Source organism: Anas platyrhynchos, chromosome 16 (assembly GCF_047663525.1).
Source record: "Anas platyrhynchos isolate ZD024472 breed Pekin duck chromosome 16, IASCAAS_PekinDuck_T2T, whole genome shotgun sequence".
Taxonomy (NCBI): Eukaryota; Metazoa; Chordata; class Aves; order Anseriformes; family Anatidae; genus Anas; species Anas platyrhynchos.
Window position 1 is genome coordinate 5,100,947 of NC_092602.1, and position 27,249 is coordinate 5,128,195.

At 57.2% G+C, this 27,249-nt stretch overlaps 1 protein-coding gene across 5 annotated transcripts in view; it reads right to left on the reverse strand.

Moving 5' to 3' along the window:
• Positions 1–297: 297 nt before the first annotated feature.
• The window catches only part of OSBP2 (oxysterol binding protein 2), a 73,165-nt gene continuing 46,213 nt past the window's right edge, over positions 298–27,249 (reverse strand). For 4 of the 5 annotated variants that reach the window (XM_072024151.1, XM_072024154.1, XM_072024153.1 and 1 more), the window contains 11 exons: positions 21,508–21,758; positions 12,033–12,219; positions 10,983–11,100; positions 10,613–10,679; positions 10,354–10,518; positions 7,196–7,446; positions 5,614–5,729; positions 4,817–4,920; positions 4,539–4,634; positions 3,946–4,130; positions 298–3,293 (listed from right to left, as the gene is read on the reverse strand). In XM_072024151.1, coding sequence (XP_071880252.1) covers positions 2,819–3,293; positions 3,946–4,130; positions 4,539–4,634; positions 4,817–4,920; positions 5,614–5,729; positions 7,196–7,446; positions 10,354–10,518; positions 10,613–10,679; positions 10,983–11,100; positions 12,033–12,219; positions 21,508–21,758 — 2,015 coding nt within the window. In that variant the 3' untranslated portion in view covers positions 298–2,818. The remainder of the gene's footprint in view (positions 3,294–3,945; positions 4,131–4,538; positions 4,635–4,816; positions 4,921–5,613; positions 5,730–7,195; positions 7,447–10,353; positions 10,519–10,612; positions 10,680–10,982; positions 11,101–12,032; positions 12,220–21,507; positions 21,759–27,249) is intronic. The other variant, XM_072024152.1, reaches the window with a different exon arrangement.

The following is a 27,249-nucleotide window of genomic DNA, read 5'->3' on the forward strand; positions in this document are numbered from 1 at the left end:
CTGGGCCACCTTCCCTTGGCCATCTCCTCTTTTGGACCACCTCTGCTGGGCCACCTCCTCCCCTGGACCATCTCCTCCCCAGGGCAGCCTCCCCTCCTGATCCTCCTCCTTCCCTGGGTCTCATCTCTGGGCCTCCACCCCACATCCTCCTCCCCTTGGACAACTTTCTCCTCCCGGCCACCTCCTGTGGTCCCTTCCCCGTCCCCCTTGCCCAACACGCACCCACCTTGGAGTTCCCCTGGGACCTCCACCTTCAGATTTGGGGGGGGGGGCGAGCGATAACCTCAGCACTGCGCCTTTTAAAACTCCTGAATCCAAGTTTTATTACCGTGTAGGAGAAGAGGGATCACTCACAACATATTGTTCAAAAAGAAATACATTCAACAGCATTTACAGTAGAATGACATTATTTTTTTTTGGGGGGTAGGGGTGAGGCGGGTAGAAAGACCAGGAGATGGTGCTCAGATTAAGCGTTGCCGCTAGATGATCTCTGGAAGATACTGCAATTTTTAAAATTAGCCTAAAAAAAGGGGGGGATTGCTGTTTCTGGGGGTGTTCCTCACACTCCCCAGGCTCTGCTAAGCTGTGTAGTGTCCGTGATGGTGATTTTTGGAGAGACATCGGGGGGGAACATCGCAGAGGAGCTCCCAGTGTCCCGGAGCCCAGCAGGACACTCGGTGCCAACACTCCCTGAGCAACGTCACCTCTGCCACGGGGACGCTCGGGTCCAGGTCTCAGGACAGCCTGGAGCTCCTCGCCCTTCCCAGCCCTGGCATAACACTTGCATTGATAACACAAGGAAAATAAGGCATTTGGAAGTGCTCAATCTCTAGTCCATTCTACAAAACCCATCCCGGTGCCACTTCTGCTGCTGTCCCAAGCGCAGCTGGGCACGGAGCCTCCTCCCGGCCCCAAGGACGGGACACGGCACAGCTCGTGCCAGCTGTGGCCAACCTCACGCGGCAGTTTGGGTCATTGAAGAGCTTCGGAGCAAAATGTTGCTTCTCTGCTTCGGGAACAAATCACCATCACCCCTACACCCTACCTCGGGACACGCCTAGGGGAATGGCTGTACTCGTACTACAAAAACTCAGACAGACGCTTCTGTCTTCATCATTTTTTATCTATTGTGTACCATAGAAATTTAAGCAAAATAATTTTTTTAATATATATTTATATATATATATAAATTAGAAGCAAATAAATAAGATTAAGGGGTACATTGAGATCAGCGGGTGTTGCCACTCCAATAGCCACTCACTACTGTTACGCCATACAGGGTCTATATATACTGTACACATGGGTTTGCTGTAAATAACAGGTACGGAGGTGCTGGAGAAGCTGACCAGGAGGAGACTGACGGTAAGAGGAACCTGATTGCATAAGTGTTCCGTGTGCAGTCTGGGGTTTCCAGTTCCCATTGCCTCAAAGTTCATTATTGCTAATTATCTTCCGATGTGGATGTGACAGTCCGGCTACAGGTGGCCTCTGACCCGCGGGAGGGAGCAGGCAGCGTGATACGATGAACACCCAAAGAAGAAGACACCGAAAATGAAATCTAAGGAGGCAAAGGCAGGTGTGCAGGTACCTCCAATTCCCTCTGTGCCGACGGGATCCACCGGATCTGTCCTCTCCTGGGTCCTCACTCTGCGCCAGGGGACCAGGCATGCCCAGTGCCCAGGCATCGCTCACTGCTGGTCCTCACCCATCACCTGCAGGGCTTGCTCAGCTCTCCCAGGAGAAAAGCTACAGGAATCCCGCTGTTTCCATCCAGCAGCACGAGGGGTGTTCTAGCCATGACCTGAAACCTGCAAACTGGGGAAGACACGGGGTGGGGAAAGCAGGATAAACGCTGCCTCCTGGGAGCCATTCTGACAGCAGAGCTCCTGCCACCCCTCAGTCCTGCTGCAGCGACTCGGAGCTGAGAGCTGGTCTGCGAGCCCCAGAGCTTCGCTGGGCGACAAATCTCTTCTCTCTGTGCTCAAGCACCTCCTCACACTCCGCCAGCAGCTCGCTGTCTCAGCCCCCTTCGGATGCAGGTACGGGAAAACCAAACCAAACCTCACTCCAATCACAAAGCATCACATTAAAGACAGTCCCAAACCTTGACTAAACACGGCAGACCACAGGGAATCTGCTCAAAGGCTTCTTTAAAGTGAAAACAAAAAGGAAAAATGGTCACCAGCTGAAATGTCCTGATTGGGATTATTGGGATGACCGGGCGCTGCGGGAACCACCAGCAGCCTCCAGCAACAAGCGCCTCGGCCACAGCCCCCGGTGTTTTCTGAGCAGATTTGGAGTTGTTTGTGTTTGACTTTGAAGGAACCTGAACCAGAAGCAGATTTTTTTTTTTTTAAATCTCCTTAAAGTCCACGCACAAATGAGGAAAAAAAAAATGTCAAAGAAAGAGCTCACACAAATGCACGGCATCCCCACGACGCGAGCATCTTTGGAAGTCGACGTCTCAGCCGATACAGCTGAGGCATTGAAAGATAGAGGCAGCAACTCCTGATAGCAATAAATATACTAGGCTAAAAACAAATCAGATTCTCGTGTCCATATTCCTAATCAGTAGCTGAAAAAGCCACCATTAAAAAAAAAAAAAAAAGTATGCTATTTATTAGTGCATAAAAAAATAGGTTTGGAATCCCTGTTTAGATTTTCTTTTTTTTCAGATTTCTGCATGAGTGTGTGTGTGTGTGTGTTTATTTGCACTGTCACCTGCCGGCAGGATGCTGCCAGCATGTCCTCGCTGTCCCTCTGTCTGTCCTGCTGCAGAGGCGCCCAGGGCCGGCCAGGCCGGAGCAAGCAGAGCAGTTCAGAAGATATCGGGGCACACGCTCCAGTCCTGCTTGTCCTTGGCCTCCCAGTAGCCGCCTTTGTACGCGCAGATCAGCTCCCCCGTCATGGGATCCACCTTCCTCTCGAACCACAGCGGGATGTAGCCTTCATAGTCCTTCCCTGCATGGGGACAGAGATGATGAGGGGTCGGTCCTTCCTCCCCAAACCCAGCAGCGTTTTCCCCGTGGCACCCCCTCCTCCCCATCCTGCATCCATCCCATCCCATCCCACCTTCCTCCAGGGCTTCCACAGCCTCGGCCTCCCTCCTGCGGCGCACGGCTCGCTGCTTCTCCTCCAGCCGCTGCTTCTCCACGTTGGCCTCGTCCCAGCGGCCGCTCTCCATCAGCCGCTGGTCAGGGCGCAGCCGGCTGTCCGTGGGGGCCACCCGCTCCTCAGGCTCGTTCAGGGTGAGGGCCAGGTCGGAGAAGAAGTACATGTTCTCGGCGTTCTCCCTGCAGTGAGGACCGCGGAGGTTGGTGCCTGCCTCGAGCAAAGCTCCCATCCCCTCGGGTGGTGGTGTCGCACCCCAGCCCAGCAAAGCTGTTGTATTTAGTATTTTGATCCCCAAAACACCGTGTGTAGAGCACGCTTAAGGGGAGCCCTGCATCCCACCCCCTAAGTGAAGATGTCAGGGATGCCTCTGGGGGAGCACAGACCCCTCCTCTATTGCGTTCACAGAATCACAGAATAATCTAGGTTGGAAGAGACCTCCAAGATCACCTAGTCCAACCCCTGACCTAATACTAACAAGTCCTCCACTAAACCATATCACTAAGCTCTAAATCTAAATAAATCTTTGGTGTGGGGGAGCTAAAAGCAAAGCCTACGAGCTCCAGTATCACACAGCCAAAGCAGGAAACAACCCAACCCAAGAGCTGCCAGACCAGAGCCTGAAGAAGGGACACTGGTTCGGTGTCCGACAGCAGGGCTGGTCCCCAGAGAGCTGAACTCCCCCATGGGACAGGGACTCGGTGGCAAGGCAGAGCAGCCAGCACCTCGCCCTGCCACAGCCAGCAGCCAGGAGAAGTAAACCTCAGCCCAAACCAGCACCTGGCTGCCCAAACCCTCGCTGCCCAGCACACCGCGCCGCAGGACGGGACTCACGGGAGGGGGTATTTCTTCCACAGGACCTTTGGAGACAGCGTTTGGTAGACGGTTTTCTGTTTGCCCTCCGAGCTGGTGCTGCCGTGGCTGCTGTGGACTATCTTGGAGCACTCCATCTTCTCGTCCCACGTGCCAGACATGACGTAGTGAGCTTTACCATCCGCGTCGCTCACCACCCCCGTCACCTGGCAGAAGGAGAGACAAAAGTGCAGGAGGTGGCTCTGGTGGCTTCTAAAAGTGCCCAGGGGGCAAATCCAGGAGCGAAATAGCTGGACCTGGTGACTCAAGTGGTGCTGCGTGTCCTCAGACGTGAGGACAGCACCCAGCTGCACCCAGGAGGCAGGTCCCATCCCACCCCAGCCCCTGCAGCTGGTCCTGCAGCCCATCCAGTCCTGCCCAGCTCCCAGACACGGATTTCAGCACCGCTCTCCCAGCCCTCCCCATTGAGCTGCACCCCACAAAGGTGCCAGTGCAGATCCTCACCCCATGCTGGGATCCCTCCCACCCTCGAGCCAGGACCCCACAAACCCAAGCCCAGCTCAGAGGGAAGGGCCAGGCCACCAGAAGGAGCAGGGAGATTTCTGGCCACGTACCTTTCGGGGGACGTCTCTGGAGAAGTAGCTGTAGGGGGTAAATTTCAGCTGGCATTTATCTTTTGACTTATGGTTAACAATCTCTATTTCACCAGACTAGATAAAAGACACAGAACCACAGCAAGTGAGAGACTTCGCAAGGAGACAAATGAGCCGTTAGTCACCCCTTGTGCAGCTGCACGGCAGCCTCAGCTGCAGCACCGCTTCTGCTCCCCGCCGCAACCCCACGGCCGAACCCATCCCGGCCCCAGCCCTCCGAGGCCGGCCTGAGCACCCACCTGGTCGATCCAGAGCTTGCCCACGATGATGTTGTGAACGGTGGAGGTGACCTTCCTCCAGACGTAGTGGTTCCCGCTGGAGTGGAACTCGAGGTGGATGGCGCCTGCAGGAGCACAGAGCCCCAGGCTCAGGGAGGGAACAGGACCAGAGGCCCCAGCACCACGCTCGTGCCCACCCATCGGCCCCAAACCAGCTCGGGGGCTGCGCCCATCCCTCCCCACTGAAGCAGCTGTGGTAGCCGCCAGGTCCCATGCCCGCTTTCTGATCCCAAAAGCTCTTATTTTAGAAGCTGTTTGGGAATGTGCCGTGAGACCATGCAGAGGGGACCGGTCCCAGGTGTGCTGCTCAGCCCCGGGATGGGGAGAAGGCAAACACAGCCCTGCAGGGAGGCAGCTTCTGGCCTCTGGCTGCTGGGAAGAGGGCTGGAACAGGCAGCAAGTCGACCTTTAAGCAGCATTTAAGGAGAAATCAATTTATGGGCAAGCAGGAGTACAAAATTGGCTGTCTGCTGGCCACCGCCACCTCCCACTGGCCAGTCTGGGTGCCGCCTTGGCACGAGTTAAGCCAGGATATTTCCTGAGCACCTCATCAGCAAGCAAAGCACTCTCCCTTTGCAGCTGGCATAGTTTCCACCTCCAGGATTATGGCTGGAGTTTCAGGATTGTCCGTGACCACTCCTACAATGCCCAGGGTGGGATTCATCGAGCCCTACCCAAGCCCATGGGACTGGCGTGCTGCTTTGATCTCTTGGGTATTGCAGGAGCCAGCCCCAATCCCCTCGGCACGAGTCACCTACCCAGAGGCATGATGGAGAGGTATTTGCCCCTGAACTTGCTGGCGATCGTGATTTCCTGCCATAACGTCCACCCTCGCTTGGAGAAGACGTGGTGGGCAGCCGCCGGCGGGTGGTGGCTCACCTGGAAGAGAGAAGAAAGAGCCCGTGAGGTGCCTGCCACCCTTTCTGTCCGACCCTGGGGCTGACGTGCACATCCCTGCATTCAGAGACTGCACGCGCCGGTGTCATCACAGCCTGAGTGCCCTGAGCAGCTGGATTACAACCGTGAGCAGAGCCAAAACTTCTCCATTAAACCCCACGGTCACCGGCGGGAGGAAATCCTATTTGGATAACTGGATTTCAGGCACGGGATTATCAACGCTTTGCTCAGCAGGTCGGCGGGCTGAGCACCACCCGCTGCTCCCAAGGGAATGGAAGCAGTCAGAGCAGCGCAATCAGCATCCGTCCGTCCATCCACCCCATGATGCCAGCACATCCCGGGGCAGGGGTTGTAATTCAGGGCAGGTTATTTATTTGGGAGATGAAAATGGAGACAAAGGGACAAAGAAGTGTGGTGAGAAGGAGGGTGAAGAAACAGGAAAAGAGATGACAAGCACGGGGGTGATGTTGGGGCGCTCTGGTGGTATCTGACAGGCAGCACTAGGCTTCATCATCGCAGCCCAAATTGGGGTAATAAACCAAACTTGCTGAACTGACTGTACAGAACGTGATGATGACATGGCTTGCAAGCAGAGCCCCACAAAATCACTGACCCACAGCCCTCAGTGGGCACGCTCTGCTCAACAGTGCTGCAGGTCTTGGACCTACGTTGGCCTCTGCAGAGCGACGGAGGTTTTGTGGCTTTGTTTGATGCTTCTGAGAGCTGAAAGATGTGATGGTTGCTCTGCTCCCGATACAGCACAGCCACCTCCTGGAGCCCCCACCAACACGATGTCCTGCCTGCAATGGTGATAAACGGCCCCAGCCATCCCCAGGAGGGTGGGACGCACCAGCCAAGCATGCTACATAATTAAAGAGTCAATTTTCTTCACAAGTCTCAACCCATTAAACACTCCAGGTTTTTAATTAAGACCTGCTGTTTGACCGATACGCGTCAGATGCACTCTGTGGTTAGCACAAGAGGATGTCAGAGGCTCTCAGGTTGCCCCCAAGCTTTGAAACTAAAACTTTTCAGTGTAACAAGAAAGAAACAAGATCCTGAGGTTTTTTCCAGCCATGAGATGCACAGAAACGGGGAGGAACTGTGCCTCAGGCTTCACTGATGTGTCTTCTCCCTGTCTGTTCAAGTGTTGAGCTGTTACAGAGACCCCAGACCCAAGCAGGCTGCCATGAAACCTGCCATGGTGACAGATGCTCTTCTCCTGCCCTTTTTCCAACCCCAGCTCCTGCTCTGCAATGCTGGGACGGCCACACAATGCTCCTGCAGATGGCTCAGGCTGTGTTTGCTGCTGCTTCTGCCAGTGCCAGGAGCAGCGTGCTGGCTGTCTCGGCCAGGAGGAAGGCTCAGCACCAGGAGCTGCTGGGTCTCCTTTGGGGAAGGGGCTGTTTGGACTGGACACGAGCAGAGGCACGCAGCCCACACCTCACCTGCTCGCACAGGGAACGGAAGCCAAACTCCTCCAGCCGGTCGAGCTCGTAGGTTTCCCCCAGCAGCGGGTTGAACGGCTTCGCCGTGCGGTGAACCGTCGTCGAGTAGGAAGACACGGAAAACGCAGCCACGAAACACATCTGCTCCGTGGAGCTCTCGCACTTGACGGCTTTGTCCAGCAGCTCGTGGTACTCCAGGTCCTCTGTCAGCCGCTGCAGCATGGAGAGCGGCTCGTTGAAGTTTACCTGCAGGGAGAAAGGAGGAAGGGCAGCAAAGGAGGACAGGGGCTCAGCTGGGCACTTCACCATCTGCCTTTCACCCCAGCACCGTGTCCTGCTCCCCAACAGCACCCCACACTGTTGGCTGTCCCAGCACGGGGCTCACAGCACGGGACTGGATGTGCCAGGGTGCCCTGCACGCACGCTGCCTCTGCAGAGCCACGCAATTGTGAAATAAAGCAAGGGATTCGTGCTATAACATGCTCCCTGAACCATGCCATGAGAGCCTGAAGGCTTTGAAGAGCCCAGCTGGGCTGAGCTAGGAACAGCCCAGCAGGGAGCTGGCAGCCCCGCAGGCTAACCAGACAGCATTCCAGCTCACGCATGCTCCAAATCAGGCACCGATGTCTCCCAAAATGAGCCTCAGCAGTACCCAGCTCCCTCCTGGCCAGCATCTATCAGGCCAGGAGCAAGAGGTGGCACAGGGGTAGAGGTGAGCATCCCTGGGCATCCTTCAGCCACTTCCATCGCCTCTGGGCTGCAGCTCTGTGACTGGGAGAGCCTCAAAAACCTGATTTAGGGGCATCCCTGCTCGTGGGGTATCCCTGCTCCTGGGATTACAGCCCCACATCAGCACCCACAGTGCTTTTATGAGCTGCAGGCAGTGACAGCCATGATGCACCACAGGGCAAAGGGCAGAGAGGCAGTTCTGTCCCAGGAGAGCCCCCAGTGCATTTATTTCCAGCCCCAAATCATCGCTTTGTCAACTGGAGAAGCGTGCAGTATGTCGCCAGGTTGGGCAGGATTCTCACTGCAAATGTCTTTGGGGAAAAAAAGAGAAAGAAAAAAAAAAAAAAGCAGTTGGTTTTAGCAATCTATTTGTTCTGAAAAGAATTAGAATCACAAAAGAAAAAAAAGAAAGAACAGAAAGTGAGATATTTTCTGTTGCATGAGTGGAAGTGTTCTGCCTCAAAACCATCCAAAATTCACTTTTCGCTTTCATTTCAGATCAAAAAGTAGATTTTAGAATGAGCAGATGGTTGAAGGATGGGAGAACCACTTCTATAAGCCCAGTTACACATTCTGTGTTAAAGACAACAAACCTCAGATCATTCCACTCGGGGATTTAGCCTGTAAACAAGGGGGATCTTAGAGCATCCGAGAAAGACAGAGTCACCCAGAAAGGGCAGCAGCACATCCACAGAGAAGCGAATTGCTGCCAGCTTGGGGTAACTCTGAGAGCCACCGCTGGAGCAGGCAGCTTGAGGATAAAGCCAGCAGCTGTGACCTCCCATCGGCACCGCTCAAGGAGCCACGAAGCCAAACCTTCTGAGGGAGGAATGAAGATTAACCCCCTCCAAACACAAAATCCCTACAGCTGCTTTGTTCCGTTTCACTGCTGCGGATTTGCTCACTCGCAGGAAAAACAAAGGAACGAACGCAGAGTTTGCAGGGGGAGATTTTCCAATCCATCGCGTGCCCAGGGAGGGAGAGGGGGTCTCAGAAATGCTCCCAAAAGGCCAAGAATTGGTTGAAGTACACGGAAGGAGAAGCTCCTGCTGCAGCCACCCCACGCCACGGAGCGCAGCACAGCAGGCTCACCAGTGGTTTGTACTGGTTTGTACTGGAACTGACCAGCTTTCCAAACAGCCTTTCCACAGCTGACTGCTCTGCTCCCTCCTTGTCTTCCCATCAGCCTGTGAGCCCCCTCCTGTCGCTGCTTCCCCACGGCAGAGGGCAGGGATCCAGAGAGAGGGGCTAACAGCGAGCTGATGCCAGGCTGAGCCGTTCCCTTACCACTCGTGGCTCTGTTGAACACTTGCTGGGAAACCCACCCACCTGCCCCAGAAAGGGATGGAGGAGCTGCAGCCCTCCAGCAGGCTTTGGCTCTGCTCAGCAGCTCCCGGAACGGCTCGATGGGGAGGGGAGGTAGCTAGCTCCTCTCTGTCGGCGCCGCAGCTGCTGGTATTCCACATCCTGAACTTATTTCTGTGCCCGTCACGCCTCTATCTGATATTGATGTTTTGGCAGAAATGCTAACGGACAGCACCGGGCTGCAGATCTCAGCTGGACATGGCCCAAGGAAGAGACAAACCCGTCTTTTTCTCCGAGCGCGTCAGGTACTGTTCTGAGAAATAAGATGTATTCTCCCAAGCTTGCCAGGATTTCATGGGGTTTGGGGAAGCAGAGTACTTGCGGTGGCACCCATGCCGCTTACGGGGCTGGCCGAGACCTGGTGGCAAAGCAGCAGCCTGTCCAGGGCTGTTCTGTACAGGTTCCACCTCCTGCACTGCAAGGGAGCTCTTTGCAAGGAAAATAAAGGTACTTTGAGTCCCTGGATGAAACACGCTGCTGGTACAGAACACAGAAGGGTACGCGGGGCTGCTCACCCAGCATCACGTCCCCAGATTCACACAGGAGAAAGTGTGATCAGCAGCAAGGTCTCTCCTCCTAGTCCCTGGGTGAAATGCTTGAACACACGGGGATTCAAGATGCCCCAGTTCTCTCCTTGCTTCTGCACTGGTTGGATTTGCAGAGGACATTCAGGCAATGTCTCTCTGCTCCAGCTTGAGAAGGGATCAGTCCCAACCAGGTTCAAACAGACCCTAATGCAATAGCCGTGACGTCGGAGCCATTTACCGCAAAGCAATTAGCAGCACAGCTCCATGCTGCTGAGGACAGACTCCTCCTGCCTGGCTGCTTGTGCTTTCTGGCTGTGCTGGCTCCTCATACCAGTGGACAATTTCAAGAGCAACCAAACTGCAGCCAGGACGGGTGTGCCAGTTGGTGACATGCTCTCCAGCCTGCGCGGAGGCTGCTGTGCTGCCACAACCCCTGCAGCACCACCTGGAGCAATAATTTAAATCTCTGCAGCAAACCAAACCTAAAGCTTGGCACCTGCGTCGTGGCAGCAAGCTCTCGGGGCTCACTTACGGGCATGGGGATCTTGGACAGCTCCTTGCCGATGCAGTTCTTCATGATGCTCCAGAGGTTAAGGCTGTAGTTGGGTTTGTCGGGGATGCGGGTCCGCCTCCTTTTCTTCGGCAGGAGATCTTTGCAAGACTCATTGTAGCTGCTTTGATTTGAGCTTTCAAAGACCTGCAGAAGCAACGGATGCACAGGTCTAAGCCGCACTCACTCCTCCTCTCCCTGCATTTCAGATTTTATCTCCCACCCTGCCCAGCCAACTCACGCTGTCCTCCAGGTTCCAGTCCTCGGGGTGCCCCTCGCTGGCCCCGCTCAGGTTACTGCCCGAACGCCTGCGGGGAAAAAAAGGCCAAATGCTAAAGGTGAGAAAGGGCAGAGAAGGGGAGAGAGGAGCTGGGGCAGTGCTGCTCAGCCATCACCAGCAGGAGCATCTCCCTCCACCACCCAGGGTGCTGTCAGGAAGGCAACGGGGTGATAGAGGCCGAGTGTGGGCATCAGAGAGGGCTGAGAGATGTGCACACGTGGGTCACTCCCCCTCAGGAGGGGAGGCTGCTCTAAAGCCTAAGCACAACACCAGGCAAACTCTTGCCACATGCTCAGGGGGCTTCACCATGCCCCGGGGCAGGGGCTCGTACCTGTGGTGCTTGGGGTCTGCGGTTACAGTGATAAAAGCTGGTGCATCCTCCATGGCATCAAAATACTCCGTCTCTTCATCTTCGTCACTGGCCTCTCCTTTTGAGGACTGCACACTCCCTGTGGGCACAAAGGGTTCGAGATGCTCAGTTGCTGCCAGTCCCCTTTGGAACCCATCGCGCACAAGTGTCACTGCTGTCCCCAGTGTCCTCCTCCTGCTGTGTCCAACACAAGCTTCCTTCGCAGGTTATCTCACACCAGCCTTCCTTGCACGGACCCCTCCTCTCCATTCTCCTCCACAAGGAGAGGTTGTCGTGCTGGTTTCCAGCTCCTAAAACCAGGAATGTGCCCCCCAGTTTGCATCCTGCCCCCAGTCGAGGCACGCAAGGCTCCCCTGCCACACTCAGAGCCACCTCCAAAGTGTCACCAGGCCACCCAGCCAGCTCCTGCTCCAGCATCTGCCAGGAAATCCGGTTTGGGTTAAAACAGAAAAAAAAAAAAAAAGCCAAATGTTTCAGGTGTTGTTCAGACAGACTCCCCGGCACCACCTTCACCCCTCCAGCAGCAGCTCGCTTCTCCCCTTGGGGCCATAAATCCTTTTAAAACAAGACTCGGCTCTGCTTGCAGCTCTTGGCTACCAGGCTGTAACTAACATCTCCTGCAGGGAAGGAGATTTGGCACTACTAGCCAAAGCTGTTAGATTTTATTGCCCAATAAATAACTTTTGCAAACAGTAGAGTCCCGGCTGGGACAGCGCCACCCCACAGCCGTGACCTCGGTGGCCCTGGGGACCCCAGGTTTCATCTGCAACAGCCTGAGATGCTCCCAAGGGTAAGGGAGAAGGCTGCCAAGCCAGCCTGAGATAGCAGAAGCAAGCCAAGCTCTGGGGGCACAGCCCTCTCCTGCAACCACATCCTGAGGTTTGGGGAGATCCAAGTCCCCAAGCAAGGAGCCATGGGACAATTACAGGGCGATGGGCTCTGTAAAAGCAAACACAATGGGCACACATCCTCCCCTTCCCAACATTGTGGCTCTGCCCCATCCCAGCTCACCCTTGGCGGTGCCGGTGCTGCCCGCGCTGCCCGGGGCCCCGCGGCAGGCTCTCTCCAAGCTGTTGTGCTGCTTGGCTAGCTGCTCGATGGTCTCCTCCAGCCGGATCCTCTGCTCCCGCTCATACTGCAGCGCCCGCTGCCATTTTCGGCTGTGAGTCTCCGCTAAGTCCAGGAAATCGCGGCAAGCCTGGAGGGAAGGAAGGGAGACGTCAGCTGGGAGCTTGTCACGGGAGAAACGTCACCCCCGCGTCCTTGGGGTTGCAAACAGTCCGGCCCTGACCATCCGAACCCAAACCCGAACCTCCTCGGAGATGGAGGCAATGCAGACGGGGTCCTTGGGAGCCCGGCTGGGCTCCCACAGACAGGGATGCCCCCAGACCCCAAGTAACCACCTCTGACCCTACTCCTGCAGGCACAGAGAAGCCAGGCAGGGTGATGGGTGACAACCACAGAGCAGGGGACGCTCACGCAGGGAGCCACAGCCCCTGCCCAAGGCCAAAAGCCCCGCTGGCCCCACCACGTGCTCAGCACCATGCAGGAGCTCCAAGCAATTCAATGACAAAGCGGGGAATTTTGAGGGTCTGCCTTTCCACCATCCACAAGCCTCGGTTATTTACGACCTTTCCATCCACTCAGATTTCACAGGTTACTTATTCAGCTCTTTCGGGCTGGCAGATGGCACCTGAACGCCGAGTTACCTCCAAGCAACAGCAGGGCTTCAGCTCCCGTAACGCAGCCCCAGGTTTTCCCAGGATCTGCCCAAGAAAAGCTCTGACTCTGCAGGTTTCCAGCAAACCTGCGGATGGGGGCAGGATTTGAGTCTCATCCAGGGAGAGAAGTTTGACAGCATCGGAAACGATGCAGCACGGAGCAGCAGCTTTTGTGCTCCAGGTGAAGCAGCCCAAAGCAGAGGGAATAAACGTCCCACAGCTACGTAGGAAGACGCAGGTGATGGACATGTGTGCCAACATCCCAACAGCCAGCATCAAACCAACTGGGGGGGATTTATAAAGCCTCGGGCACAGCCACACAGACCCACACGCACATGAGCTCCATAAATGTTCCCCTGTGCGGGTCCCCTGCACCCACCCCACGTCCCCCAGCCAGATGGGACCGCTCCGGGTTTCCTCATCCCCATGTCTGAAGCCTCCAAGAAAATCCCTCTGCTCCCCTCCCTGCACCTTCCCAAACCTCGTCGGCACCAGTGCAAAGCAAACCGTGCCCCGAGCTGGCAGGTTCGGCTCTTTTATTACGCTGATGCCTTGCAGTAAGAGGATGAAAGCAGAAGGGCAAGTAATGAGATAGCGGCCACGACCTTGCCAGCCCAGAAAGCTCATTACCTGCTCGGAAGGTCCCAGATCGTGGGCAGCGGGTAGGGAGGTGCCAGCTGGCCCCGCTCAGGGGCTGAGCCCTTTAAAACGATGCGCCAGGAGATTTCCAGGCATGATCCCGCTGCGACCCAACGCCCACACCCCCAGCTGCAAGCAGCAGCCAGGCAAACTGAAGTTATTCCTTTGCTTTTACACCTTAGAGAGGTGCCAAAAGGCACCCGGAGCCCAAGCTGCGACAGCAGCCGCACCCCTGAGCCGCTGACGGGTGCAGAGTCTGGGCAGGTCTCCCCAGGCTCCTCCTGCCTCTCTCTAGTCCCTAAATCAGCACTTTCAGGGGTCGTTTGTCACCATTTAGGCTGTCCAAACCTTTGGTGGCGACAAGCCAGCTGCTGCGGGGACGTGCAGGTGTTGCGTTAAGGCAGCAGCGCCGGCTGGAGCCCGGAGCAGCTCTGCCTCTCCCCAAGACAAAGAGCCACGAGCAGGGGGCACCACGAAGCAGCCGCGGGTGCAGCTCGACGTGCCCTGCTCGCAGGACACCAAGGCAGGGAGATGCTGCCCTGGTGGCACCAGCCTGCCCCACGGAGCCATCCCACCGGCCCATCCACACCAGCAGTGCCCTGTCCTTACCTGCCCTGTCCTTGCCCTACCTCAAATGGGTGATGGCAGCGCCGGCACCATGCACTTCACCACTCACGGGCATCACATTGCCGCTTCCACACCTGCTGGTGGCTGTCCCCTCTCCCCCAGGGGTGACTTCACGGGGCTGTCACCATGCGAGGAGGTGGCCGGGGAGCAGAGGGGTGGCCCCGGTCACTGATTTCACCGTGGTGACAGTGCAGGGCAGCGAGCTGCCGCCTTGGAGCAGTCCTGGCACGGGTCAGGGTGAGTACAGGGGACACGAACCCGAGGTGCCAGCATCCCGGGTCATGGCCCATTCATTTTGTTAATCCCTCGGCGCTCTGAAGGTGCAGACAATCGCAGCCAGCGGGGCTTTCTCGGGAGCAACGCGGCGAAATCCAGCTTATAAAAACCCTGATGGAGCGGCGGCTAAATTTAGCTAGGGCTGAACCTGAGCTGGATTGTGAGCGAGACAGAGCTGCAAATCCACACGGTGCGGGGAGAGCAGCCCTTCCCACAGAGGTCAGCGGGCGAGAGGCCCCCAGGTGAAGGCACCGCATGGGAGAGCGCAGGAAGAGTTTGCAGGATGAAAGCAAACCAGAAGCAATTCCCCAACAGGGCAGAGGCACAAGATGTGCTTTAGCAGAGGGCGCAGGCGTCCTGTGGCTATCGCAGCCATCTGCAGAGCTCGCCTGGGGCCGAGCACGTTGTGCCCCATATGCCCTGACACAGCGGCTGTGTTTCAGCACGCCGATGCCCAAATCTCCAGCAAGGCAGGGAGAGGCCAGCAGAGGGGCTGCTGTTCCCATCCCACGCAGCACCACACTCTGCTGGGAGCCTATTTTTAATCCTCCAGGTTACAGAGGGGCAAAGGGGGGCGCAGGAGGGGCCACACTGTGCCCCCTCCCTCGCTGCGCGCTTGGCGCAAAGCCCCAGCCCCAGCTTCCAACCTCGCAGCCCCGAGACCCGATCACTTCTTGGCATCCTCACAGCATGAAGCCAGCACCCTCTGCGCTCCACGAGTGTGTCTGAAAATAACCAGGGAGGAAGCAGCCCTGCTGAAGGCCGGGCGAGGAGGACTGTCCCTTCCCAGTGCCACAGAAGGGGCAGCAGGCTCTTCCCTCCGCGGCTAGCACAAGGTTTGGCACTCCATCCTAACTCAGTGCTGGGCTGCAAATCCCCATAAAGGCACGCTGGAAAAGCGCCCTCCAGGCTCCTGCAGATCCCTGCGGAGGGAGGCAGGATGCCATCGAGACTCCCCCAGGGAGCAGGGGGCGAATGCCGCCACAGTCAGGATGCTCCGGCACGGCTCACACGCTCGTCACAGCACGCACACCAGATTTCACAGCTTGTTGCAGCCCAACAGGAGCATCGTTAATGTCCCGCAGAGGATTTATGTAGCTGGAAGCCATCACCCGAGGTCACCCGCGTCCTGCTGGGGTGCCAGTGCCACACACCCGCAGGCACCTGGGACCTCAGCGGGTCAGCAGGAGAGACACAGAGCGTGGAGACAAAGCATCGCTCGGGACACGCATCGCTCCATCGCCCGGGCGTGACGTGGGAGAAGGGAACTGCCAGCTGCACTCAATCATCTCCCTTTCAAAGGTGCTTTGTGCAGCGAGGGCTGCTGCTTCATTCATCGCAGGAAAGAGCATCTTGCTGCTCTGCACGCTTCTGGAGCTGCGTAGATAAGTGCTCCCTTCCTTCCTGGGCTCATCAAAACCCAGGGACACAGCTGCGCTGCTGCTGCTTACCAGAAAATATCCCAGGGGAAGGGCCATTTCTCATCCTCTTTTTAGCTCAGAACACATTACCATCACGTCAGCGCCCCAGTCGTGGGGCGCAGCATAAAATTCAGCACTTGGCATTGCGAGCAGGGAGATGTGCACAGCATTAGCACAGGCAGAGGGTTAATTTGTCTTCCCTCCCTCTTCCCCCCAACACTGAGCACAAAGCAAAAGGGAAAAAAAGCAAGGACAGAGCCGGCCTGGATCCCAAACCAGCTCGCATAAGCAGCCGGATGGCAACCAGACATGGTGGAGAGACATGAGAGCAGCCAGAGCTGGTCCAGCCCTGCAGCACGCACAGCACCGCGCCAACAGCGGTGTCTCCGCCAGAACCCAGCGCTCGCCCAACATGCCCCCAAAACGCTGCTGGTCCTGCAGGAGGACCCCCAGCAGGTCCCTGCCAGCACCCGCATCCCACAGCAGCTCGGATGAAGTTCAAGGCAACCGAGGCTCTCGACTGGCAGGCGCAAGGACTGCTGATTTGGCCCCATAAAGCAGAAGAGCTGCTCTTCAGGTTAACAGCAGCATTCACCCCGTACCCCCTCCGCTAAGCCCCCTCTGAAGCCCCTCAAACCAACCTCAGCCCAGGTCCAAGCAGCTGGGGCCGGCCCTGGCTCCACGGCTGGCTCCTGTCTGCAGCCCCGGCCATGTAATCCAGCCCTCACCGCCGAGAGGATTAGCGTGGAGCCGGTGGCAAATCCCTGGGTGCAGCTGCGTTAACGGAGGCTCCTGCGATCCCTCGGGCACGCAGGCTGCTGAGCCCATCACCGCCGCGTCCTCGGCGGGACAGGAGCCCTGTGGTTTGCTTTCCAAAGCGCTGCTCTCTGGCAGAAAAACAACGAAGGCATTTGCGCAATGCTTTGGCCCCGAACCGAGCCAGGCAGCACCGCAGCCCCGTCGGCCGTGCCAGGGCCACGTGGTGTCAGGCAGGAAGGTGCACGGGGAGCTGAGACCCCGCAGAGCCAGGCTGCCATGAAGGGCTCCCTTGTAGGGCTTTGCTGCTCTCCTTTGGGAACACTCACGTCCTCGGCTTTCCTTCCAGAGGCTCTCACTGCCCGGCAGCCAGATCCCTCCAGCTGCACGCTGTGGTCGCTTCCTTCCTCTCTGGTACCCGCACCACCAAATCCAGAGTGGGGACCTGGCCCCCAGAGCAGGTTCCTGCTCCCCAGCTCTGTCCAGCCTCAGCCAAAGGGCCCAGGAAGGCCAGATCTCATCCCAGACCTCATCCTCTGGGCTTTCCCTGCCCTCCAAGCAGCCCCAAATGCCTTCAATGGTTAATCACAGAGCCAGGCTGGGGAGTTGTCACGCTGCTGCTTCAGCCCCTGCCTTGGGTGAAACGCCGTAGGGGAGGGAAGGGGGTACCTGTGCCGGCGCTCAGCACACACAGGGATCTGACCCCAGTCTCAGCACGCTTCGACAGCTCCGTCCTGCAAAGAGGGTGCACACAGACAGATCTAACAGGCTCCTGCCTGTTGCTGGCTGCTGCTTTTCTCCGACAGAGAGAACTCCAGACTGGAAGGACACCGGTCCCCACCACCCGGTGAGCGGCCAGGGTGGCAGCGAGCAGCTGCCACTGCCCACAGGCAGCTCCAGCCCCTGGAGGCCCCACTTCATTTCATCCCTTGGTTTTGGCCCCATGCCACGTGTGTGTGCCCATACCGGGCTCCACAGGGCGCTCGGCCGGGCACTCTGCTGCACGAGGCCGCGAGGAGCAGCCCTGGGTGCCAGCAGCTTGCCCAGCAGCAGCTTCCCTCCCTTGTCGCACTCGTCTCCAGCACTGCCCAGTGCCACAGCTTCCTCCCGGGCAGATCTGCCTGGCTGGGTGGTCCTGCAGCAACGTGGGGCATTTCTGACGGGGTAAGGCCGGTCTCTGAGGTGCTCAGACGGCAGAAATAAGCCCCTGTCACCCACCAGCTGCCTGGACAGAAACGCTCAGAGCTCTCCTTCTCTGAAGCTGCAGGAGAGGTGTTATCGCAGAGCTGAAAAAAAACAGGAGGGCAGAGCTGCCAGAGGCGTGCGGGGGTGCTGGGGAGAGGCACGGCCCCCAGCTTCTCATCCCAGTGTCCAAGGAGTCCTGGGATGGAGACCGAAACCTCTCAGAGGTCAGATGGACACGGCGAGGAGGAGGAGGAGGAGGAGGAGGAGAGGCGCGAAGCCCCACGCCGTGGTGAGGACAAAGCTGCGGAGCCACCTGCGGGAGCAGCAGCTCCAAGAGCACCCCCTGAAAGCCCCAGACTCGGAATTTATACCAAGTCCCACGGCCACGTGCAAGGTCTGAGGGTCAAATAAGAGGACAGGAGGCCTCGGCGACCCCGGGGAATCGGGTCACAGCGCCAAGCCCAGCCAGAGGGTCGCCACACGAGCAGCGTCCCCAGTGACTTGTTCATCAGCATCCTCAGCAACACAGACCCCTCGCCGCAGCCTCCTCATCTGCCTGGGATTAGGGCCGGGTTAGGGATTTAATCGCAAAGCCACGGGCTTTCTGGGTCACTGACGTGGTTTTCGATGCGCTGATTAGAGCAGACGGAGCGGCGCAGCACGGATAATTAACCGGGCTCCTCCTGCACCTTCACCGCCGCAACAGGCCCAGGTGGGAGCAGCTCAGGTTTTAGGTTCGGGTTTTAGGCAGGAAGGTGATTTTTGCCCATAAGGAAGCAGCCCCAGGAGCAAGGATGGCAACGTGCTCGCTGCTGCACCTGTGTTAGCGCCAGTTCTGTAGGGATGTGCAGCTCCTCCAGCCCCACGGGTGCCCGGAAAGCCGCTCTGGGAGGGCAGAGAGGATGTGGGATCCATCCTCCTGTCGTGCCTGGGATGAATTAGGGGATCCCAAGGGGCAGCAGGGTCCCAGCACGCTGCCCTCATCCTCGGAGCCACCCAGGGCAGCCCAGGAGGCAGGGAAAGGAAGGAAGTGAGCACGGATGTGCTGGTGTGGAGGTACCTGGTGTGTAGCAGCACAGGCAGGGGTTAAGCTACCGCCAAAGCCACAAAAACGCTGCACGAGGCTGGAGGCTGCTGGGCTGAGCCCAGTGCCGCTTGGAGCACGTGTCCCACATCAGTGCTTTAACGCCGAGGCAGTTTTAGGAGCGGAGATTAATCACACCACCGTCCCCACGGGGCCACGGGAGGCTCACGGCACTGCAACAGCCGTGAATTTGGGCAGGGCTGGCACCGGAGCACAGAGCAGCTCAGGGGAAGCGTATCCTTTGTGGGGTCATGGAGAGGGTGGCAACACTCTGGGTGGCTTTGTTGCTGTGGGAAGGGGAAATCCGTGCTGGGGATCAGCCTGGAGCCTCTTGTAGGGACAGCGGCGGAGTCCTTCGGGTCCCTGTGTCCACCTGCCCCACACAAATCTCGTCCCCAAACCCAACACCTCAACATCTCGCGGGTAGCACCGCACCCTCGCCCTCCTCGCACGGGCTGTGCCTGCGTGGCTGAGCCTTCCTCCCCCTGCCCTCTCTTCCTCCTCCTCATCCTCCTCCTCCTGCCGGGCTGCTCCCCAGCCTCGAGGTACGGCACCAGCCCCGCAGCAAAACACAGCCCAGCCAAGCCCTGCCACTCCCTGTGCTCACACCAGCCCTAAAAAAGCACAAAGGAGAAGGAGGAGAGCGGGTGTCGCACGCTTCCATGTGGCTCAGCCGCCTTGGAGCTCTTCCGGAGCCAAACCCCGCTCCCTTTCAAAGCCTCTTTCAAGCAGCACCCTCAACATTTCGAGCTCCCCGAGTCGCTTCCTCACCACGTGCACGGGGCCCCCGCCCGCTGCCGAATCCCGAGCCGGGAGCTTTCCGCGCCGCTTGGCATCGCGTCCACGCCGCTCAGCACCGGGCTCTTTGTCTCTGCTCCTCCAATTACCCCCCTTTCGTTTGTTTCCTCTTATTTTGACGTACCTCCCACTCCTCCCCCACGGCAGATTGCTTTTCTGTGGCTCCGCGTTGCTGTCGCTCTTCCAGCTCCAGGCATCGGCTGGGCTGAGCTCTCCCACGTGTCTCACCCGATGCGTTATTACGCAAGGCTTCAAAAAGAAGGACGGAGAGGAGCGAACGGGCAGCTGCCGGAGGTCTGTGCGCAGATTTTGGAGATTTTAGGGCTGTCCCGCTGCCTTTCCAATCCTCCCCAGGACCACAAAGATCCGGCACCTCCTGCTCCCCCCTGCCCCAACCTCCCCGTTATCCCTCGCGCAGGAGCCCAGGGGGATGACCTCCCAAGGAGAAGGGGGGGCTGCAGAGGGCACCCAGACCCCCAGCACAGCGCGGTTGCAGCGCAGAGGTCACCTTTTACCAGCAGAGCTGTAGTATTTACATATGTATTTACTTATTTCTACTTGCCTGCTGCTGCCCCCCACGGCGTGGGGACATTTACATAATCCCATCATATGCAGCCAGGTGGAAACGGGACCGGGACACACGCCTGGCCGGCCCCATCCCATACCCAATCCCAAATCAGAGACAGACCCCACGGAGCCATTTGTACGCCGAAAGCAGCTCGCGTGGTCCCGAGGGGCCTGCCAGGACCCACGTGGGCACGCAGAGAGCATCCTCCCTGCTACTGCCAGGAGATGGCTTGGTCCCAAGTGCTTTTCCACAGCGAGGTTTAACGTTCCCATCTGGAAGGTTTCAGTGGCTCTGCGGTGCTCAGAGCCACCCCTGCCCCAGGAGAGGCTGTAGCAGGGGCTGACAGCCCAGAGGGCATCACCCCGTGCCAACAGGGTAAATGGAGGTGCAGAAATGCTCCCGGGGTGCCAGCTCTCCCCACCTGTCCCGGGGGTCCCAGCTGCATGGGGTTGGGCTCTGCTCCTGGCCCTGTCCCCTCTCCGCAGAACAAGGGACTCAGCAGGAAGCGGGGAGAGCCGCGAGCACCCCCAAAGGCTGCCACCCCCTCCCGTCCTGCTTCTTCCCTCTTTCCTTCTGGCATCTCCCCCAGCGGCTCAACAAACACAGAAAAGGACACTGTTGGAACACACCCCGGACACCCCCAGCACCACAGCCCCTCTTACTCCGTGTTTTGGACTCACCAACCCACGCCGAGGCAGCAGGTATCGCCCCTTCCCGAGGGGTTGCTGCCAAAGCCCCCTCCCCAGCTGCTCCTGCACCCCCTCGCCTCCTGCTGGCACACCGAAACTCGGAGGAACTCGGGGCAGCAGCAGCAGCAGCGCTGCACGGGGACCCCAGCTCAGGAAAGCCTCTCCCCAGTGAGCACCCGGTGTGCAGCCGCTGGGCTGATTATTCCTGAGCACACACAGAGTGACACGCGGCCTCCTTTCCGCTCATCAGGGCTGGGACAGCGCCGCTACCTCGGCGATTCCCCGAGCTCTGCCTTCGTATGTTATTCCGTGCCTGTCAGGTTTCGATTTCCTTTTTCCCTTTCAATATTTTATGTCCTTTTGCTCTCTCCTCCCCTCCCCAGGGAAGCCGGCGCTCCCAGGAGCTGCTTCGCTCCAACAGAGGCAGCCCCACGAGCCCCACGTCCCACCAGAAGCCATCCAAAAGCAGGTGGGAAGCCAGCACAAGTGACAGAGGGACTTGGCTCTGAACCTGCAGCAGACTCTGAATCGCCGTGCCAGCCTGCAAGCTGCAGCCAGCGGTGGCCAAAAAGCCCCCAGCACCCCAAACCTCTGCTTTGCCACGCTCTGGGGGCAGTTTGGAGAGGTTCGGCACCCGTGCAAGAGGGGAAGGGCAAAGGAAGAAGAGAAGGAGGAGGAGAAAAAGCCTCGCCCTGCCTGCTCGCGAACGCGGCAGCACTCACGTTGATCATAGCATTGGAGGTGATGCGGAAGAGCGTGGCTCGCTCGTTCACCGCCTTGATCTTCTCGCCGCTCTCGGCCGGCAGCTTCAGGTTCTCCAGCTCGCTGAGCGAGCGCTGCAGGGCGGCCCCGTGCTTGGCAATCAGGTCATTGCATGTGCTCAGGTCCTCCAGCTTGCTCGAGAGGGTTTTCAGCGTGCCGTGCAGCTCGCTCTTGTCTGACTGCGAGGCGGGCTCCTCATCGCCCGAGTCATCTGCAAAGGGAGGGATGGAGAAAGAAAAAAAAAAAAAAAACAGTTTCCATGGTTACCCCCGGACTGTACCAGCGGGCAGGGGGACCTCCTGCCTCCTGCCGCCTCCTCCACGCAGGCAGGGATGCGTCGGGGCAGAGGGAAGGGCACGAGCCCAGCCCTGACCCCCTGCTTGGCCACCCCGCTGGCATCCCTCTGTGCTGGGACGCGGAGCCCGGCACTGACAGCAACCTGGGACAGCACCCCAAGGTGTCAGGAGGGCTCCTGCTGCTGCCACCGGGACTCTCAGGGCTGCTAAGGCTGAGGGATGGGGGTGACACCTGGGGAGGCGGCCCCTCTCCTTGCACACGTCTCCAAGTGGAGCCGCTGGCGCTGCCAGGAGCGCGCTGTGCCAGAGAAATCAATTTCACCCAAGGGACTGGTCCTAAAAACTGCCTCTGCCCCAAACCTTCCCCCCTGCAGCGGGCAGAAAGCCGTGATCAGCACCCATCAGGTACAACGGGGATGGTTACAGCTGCAGCTCCAGAAAACCAACTTCAACAGAGCCAGCAGCAAAACTGAAGCCATCAGTAAGGAAAAGTAACCAAATCCCCCCTGGGGGCTGATTTTCCAAACTTTTCCATCACGGACACCAGGCAGCTGCCACAAAACACCGTTACTTCTGCGTGGCACCAGGGGAAGAACCAGATCTGGGATTCTCCTGTTTGCAGACGCGAGCGATACTTCCCAAAGGCAACCTCAGCTATTCACAAAAACTGCCAAAACTGCGCTGTAGGAGCGCCGAGCAGCAGGAAGCATCTTTCTGCCTGCCCCCAGGCAGCATTTAACCCCCAAATCCTCCCCGTCCCCATCTTCTCTCCACTGCACAGAATCAGACAAATGCCTGGGTCCGACCGTGCCGCCTGCGGTGCTGCTCCTTGTGCTCAGCCAGGGACCCCTCAGCCAAGGCTGTCCCGGGGGAATGTTCCTCCCCTTCCCTCTTACACAGCACCTGGGAGTGCCTGAGCTCAGAGAGACCCAGCTCAAACCCTGTAAGTCACGGTAAAATACAAACATCCGCTCACCAGCAACATAATTTGCTGTAATTAACTGAAATCAGCGCACGGGAAGAAGGAAAAATGGAGGCATGGTGACGATTAAATCAGAGCGAGCTAAAGGACAAAAATTTGTGCAGAGCCCCCAGACCACCTCCGGCACTCACTGGAGTGGAGCCGACTCCAAGGACACAGCTCCAGCCCCTGGCCATGACCACCGGGACCCCCCGAAGCCCTGCAAGACCCCAGCCCAGCGGGGTACCGGCTGGTACCCAAAAGCAGTAGGGTCAGGCAAAGCCAGCCTCTTCCCAGCTGGTTTCTTGGTGCCACCAGGAAAAGTTTTGGGGACAGGGTTGGACCCTGTGCTGGCATCGGCCCCTTCTCAGCCATCGCTTCCCACCTGGGGGAGAACAGCCCAAGGTTTGCTGAAGTACGTGGTGAGACACCCCGGGGATCAGGAAACACCCATGGAGACAGAGACCATTCAGGTCTCATCATTGAGGACAAAAACTGCCCCAAACCCGCCCAGCACCTGCCCAGCAACCTCACCCCACAGGGGGCTTCCCAATTTCAGCGACCTGGGCTTACAAATGCCCTCAGGAACTGCATAAACCAATAGCCCCTGCTGCTGGGGAGCTCGGAGCGCAGGTGGGGTGATAGCAGCAGCCCTGCGCCTTCACCACCGCGTGGCCAAGACCCCAAATTCACAGCCCACCTGCCCCAGGACCACAAGCAGCTTTCATTTTGCTGCCCGTGCTTCCTTCGTGCACTACAAAGGGCCCCCTACAACCCTTTCGTTCCCTCTTCCGTACTTTGTTTTGACTTGTGACCGAACTTAAAGGAAATCTGTTTTGCTTTTCGTTTGTAGGGCACTGGCATGAACCAGTTGCTATAGGAACAGGCAGCCTCGCTGCAAGCTTGGAGGATTATTTTTGGAGCCCTGATGCTATTTAAGCTGCGTAAAATGGATCAGCAGCCGGCGGCCGTAAGCCTCCTCGGGCTGTTTCTCAGCCCAGCAGCCCCGGAGAGCAACACCAGCCCTCGGCGCCTGCAGCACCAGCTCACGAGGAGCCCGGTAAGGCTCCCTTTATATCCCTATTTTCTGCCCCCTGAGCTTCCCTCAGCTCAATACAGCTTGCTGTTTCCCCAGTGCTGGTGGAAAGCTGCACGCGGGCTGGAAGGAGAGGTACTTCTCTGTGCTGCAGTCTTCCAGGGACACTGGTGACACTGGAGGTGGCAGGGGAGTGGCCAGGGACCCCTCCACACCGTGCACGAAGGCACGTTCCCCAGGCACGAAGCCCCCTCCCACCAGCCGGGTGCCCCCAGAAACCTGAAGGCACAAGCGACCACGCTGACACATGAAGGATGCTAAAACAGCAAATGCGCTGCTCCTGCGTGGCTTGGAGAGGGGCTCCAGCACATTGGCTGCTGCCAACACCACCAAAACGTTGAGGTGGAGGCTTCAAACTTTGCAACGGATCACAGAGTAAGCCTGGAGTGAATGGTGTCAGTGGTTTTAACGAACTCTGCAGGGCTAATGAGCTGCTCGAAGCAATAACGAGGAGGAAAGCTCAGTGCTCTTCTAGGCAGGGAGTTAGGGGCACTTCTCCCACCTCATTTTGGGGCTCTGACCACCAGCGCCTTCACCTGGCCTCGGCAGCAAGCACCCAGGGAGATGTTGGCTGCCAAATCACCACCGGACACGGCACCTGATTCCCTCTGCCTGGGGGTGACCTTGAGAACCACAGCCCCTGTCCCCCTGTTCCTCGCCTTCCTCCTGCCCAGCCCATGCTGCAGGAGCCGCGCTGTTCTCTGGGGCTGGAGAGGTTTGGTTTGGCTTCCTTAAAGCAAGCTTTTATGTTGAGCTTGGTGGGATTTTATGTTTGTTTTGACTTTTTTCCTTTCCACGTCTCCTGTTTTTGGGGAGGGCACAAAGAAACACGATGGGGGATGATGCTGCAAAGCTCAATGTGAAGCGAGCAATCTTCCAGACCCGGACTTCTGTTTTGCAGCTCTACCCCTTGTTGCTCCTGACTTTTCCCATACCTGTCAAGGCGCTTTGTAGGTAAACACAGGAGAAATCCTAAGGTGTTTCAATAGGAGCATCTCCGAGAAACCCCACGCCACTTTGACAGGAGCCTCTTCTCCTCCCCAGGCAGTACAGAGAAGGTCTGTGAGGGCAGGCGAGCACCAAAGCCAACCTTGGCGGAGGCAATGACAGGCAAAAAAGCACCGTGGAAATCACACTCACTGCACCAGGAGGCTCTGTCTGTCCCTCTGGTCCTCTTAAAACTGCTCTCCCTGCTGCCACCACCCCGGTGCAGAACTGGGAGCCTTCCCCATCAGGAATTATCGCAGTGCTGATCCCCGGCCACTCCTTTGGAGCAATTCTGGAGCAATTTCCACGTTGGCTCCAAAAAACTCATCTGCTTTCCTCACTTTTAATAGCTATGAATATTAAATGCAAACTGGCATCTATATTTAATAGTCTGGCCTGGCTGCCAAGAGCGGGATGAATTTTTACAGCACCCACAGAAGCAGGCCCAGGCGGTGCTTTTTTGGGTGGAAAGAATTATGCTGGAAATTAATCATCAAAATAGCCGAGCAAATCACCAGTCATAAATCGTTCCAAATTTGGGTGATCACTTCGCAATTATCACCAACCTGGCAGGGAGATTTCTTCTATTGCTAATGCAAATGGAAAGCTGTTCGAGCCAACGGATGCCTAAAAATAGCAAATACTGGCTTGTTGGGACAAGCTGCGACATTTCCTCAAGTCGCTCAGTGGGAGCAGGTGGTGGGAGCAAGCCGAGGGCAGCACCGGAGCCCACCACAGGGCTCAGCAGAACAGACCCAGAGCTTGAAGACCTTAAAAAAGTCCCACCAGACCCGTTTGAAATCCATAAGGATTGTGGACAGAATCAAAATGCTCAAGTTTTGAAGAAATTCAAGCCTGAGGACTTGAGAGAGCCGGTGTAAGCTGGCCCAAGGTTGGACCAGAGAGCTCCAGAGGTGCCCTCCGACCTCAGTGGGAGGCCAAACTCCATCACTTCTATCAATCGCTTTTGGTTAACCATCAGACATAGCACATGGTTGTAATAAAAAGGAGAATCTAACATACATAGGGAAGATATATATTTACGCATTCATATCTGGTTAAAAACATATTGAAAATGAGTATGTAAAATAGGCTAGACACCAACATGATAAAAAAAAAAAATGGCTTAAAAATTTTTGGAGCCTTTCTCGGGATGACAGCTTGGCCAAGAGAGCAATCTGCCACCATACTATGTTGAAATAAAGAAGGAAAGCAAATTCTTCTGTTCTTATTTTTAAAAAATAATATTTCTCTTGATTTCTGCAACTGTGATTTTGTCAGTCACAGAGTCATAGAATCATTAAGGTTGGAAAAGCCCTCCAGGATCATCTGGTCCAACTGTCCCCCTCCCACCACTATCACCCACTAAACCATGTCCCTAAGTATCACTTCCAGCCTTTCTGTAAACACCCCCAGGGATGGTGACCCCACTACTTCACCAGCTTCGCAGCCCTTCTCTGGACACATTTCAGGGCCTCGATGTCCTTCTTGTAGTGAGGGGCCCAAAACTGAACGCAGTACTCGAGGTGCAGCCTCACCAGAGCTGAGTACAGGGGCAGCATCACCTCCCTGGCCTTGCTGCCTTCACTATTCCTGACACAAGGCAGGATGCCGTTGGCTTCCTCATGCTTCCACAACATCTCTTCTTGGGTTCATGAACAGCAGGACTTGTGGGGCATGCCCCCAGCAGATTCACTAACCAGCTGAGCCAGGAAGCTGTCTTCCACACACTGCAGGAACCTCCTCGACTGCTCTGCTGCAACTGGTTGGAGCCAAACCTACGAGAAGTGACGCTGTTACATGGCCCTGTATTTCTTGCTTGTTTCTTTTTAGGACAGCAAACACCACAGCAACACAAGGACTGAAAAGACAGGAAAAAAAAAAGACCAAAGGGATAGAAAGCAGCTGGGATTAATGGCTTTGCCTCTCATCCAGGATCAATTACAGCTCCCTAGGCAAATGAGCCCTGGTAAGAAAATTGGAGGGAGCCAAGACCCCAAAACAAAAGTAACGAGGCTGAGCCCTGCAAGGTGCCTCCTTGGAAGGAAGGGTGCTGCTGACAGGAGGTTGCAGAGGAATTTCTTCCAGGACATCAGGAAGTCAATGCAAACAAGGAGGCCAACCAAAACGATCGATAGGTCCTGACCTGTTCTGGCACTAGCTCCTCACTGTCTCCTTGCGACTGGGCTGTGAGGACCCATTTCCAAAGGAGGTGAACAGAGCTGCTCATCGCATTGGTGCTGAGCAACGCCTTTGAGCCATCAGCCTGGCCCAAAATCTGCTTTATAAAACCGGAGCCGCCTTCGGGTCGATGCCTCGGTGCAGTGCTGGCACCACCACACATCCAAGAGTAACCTGAAAT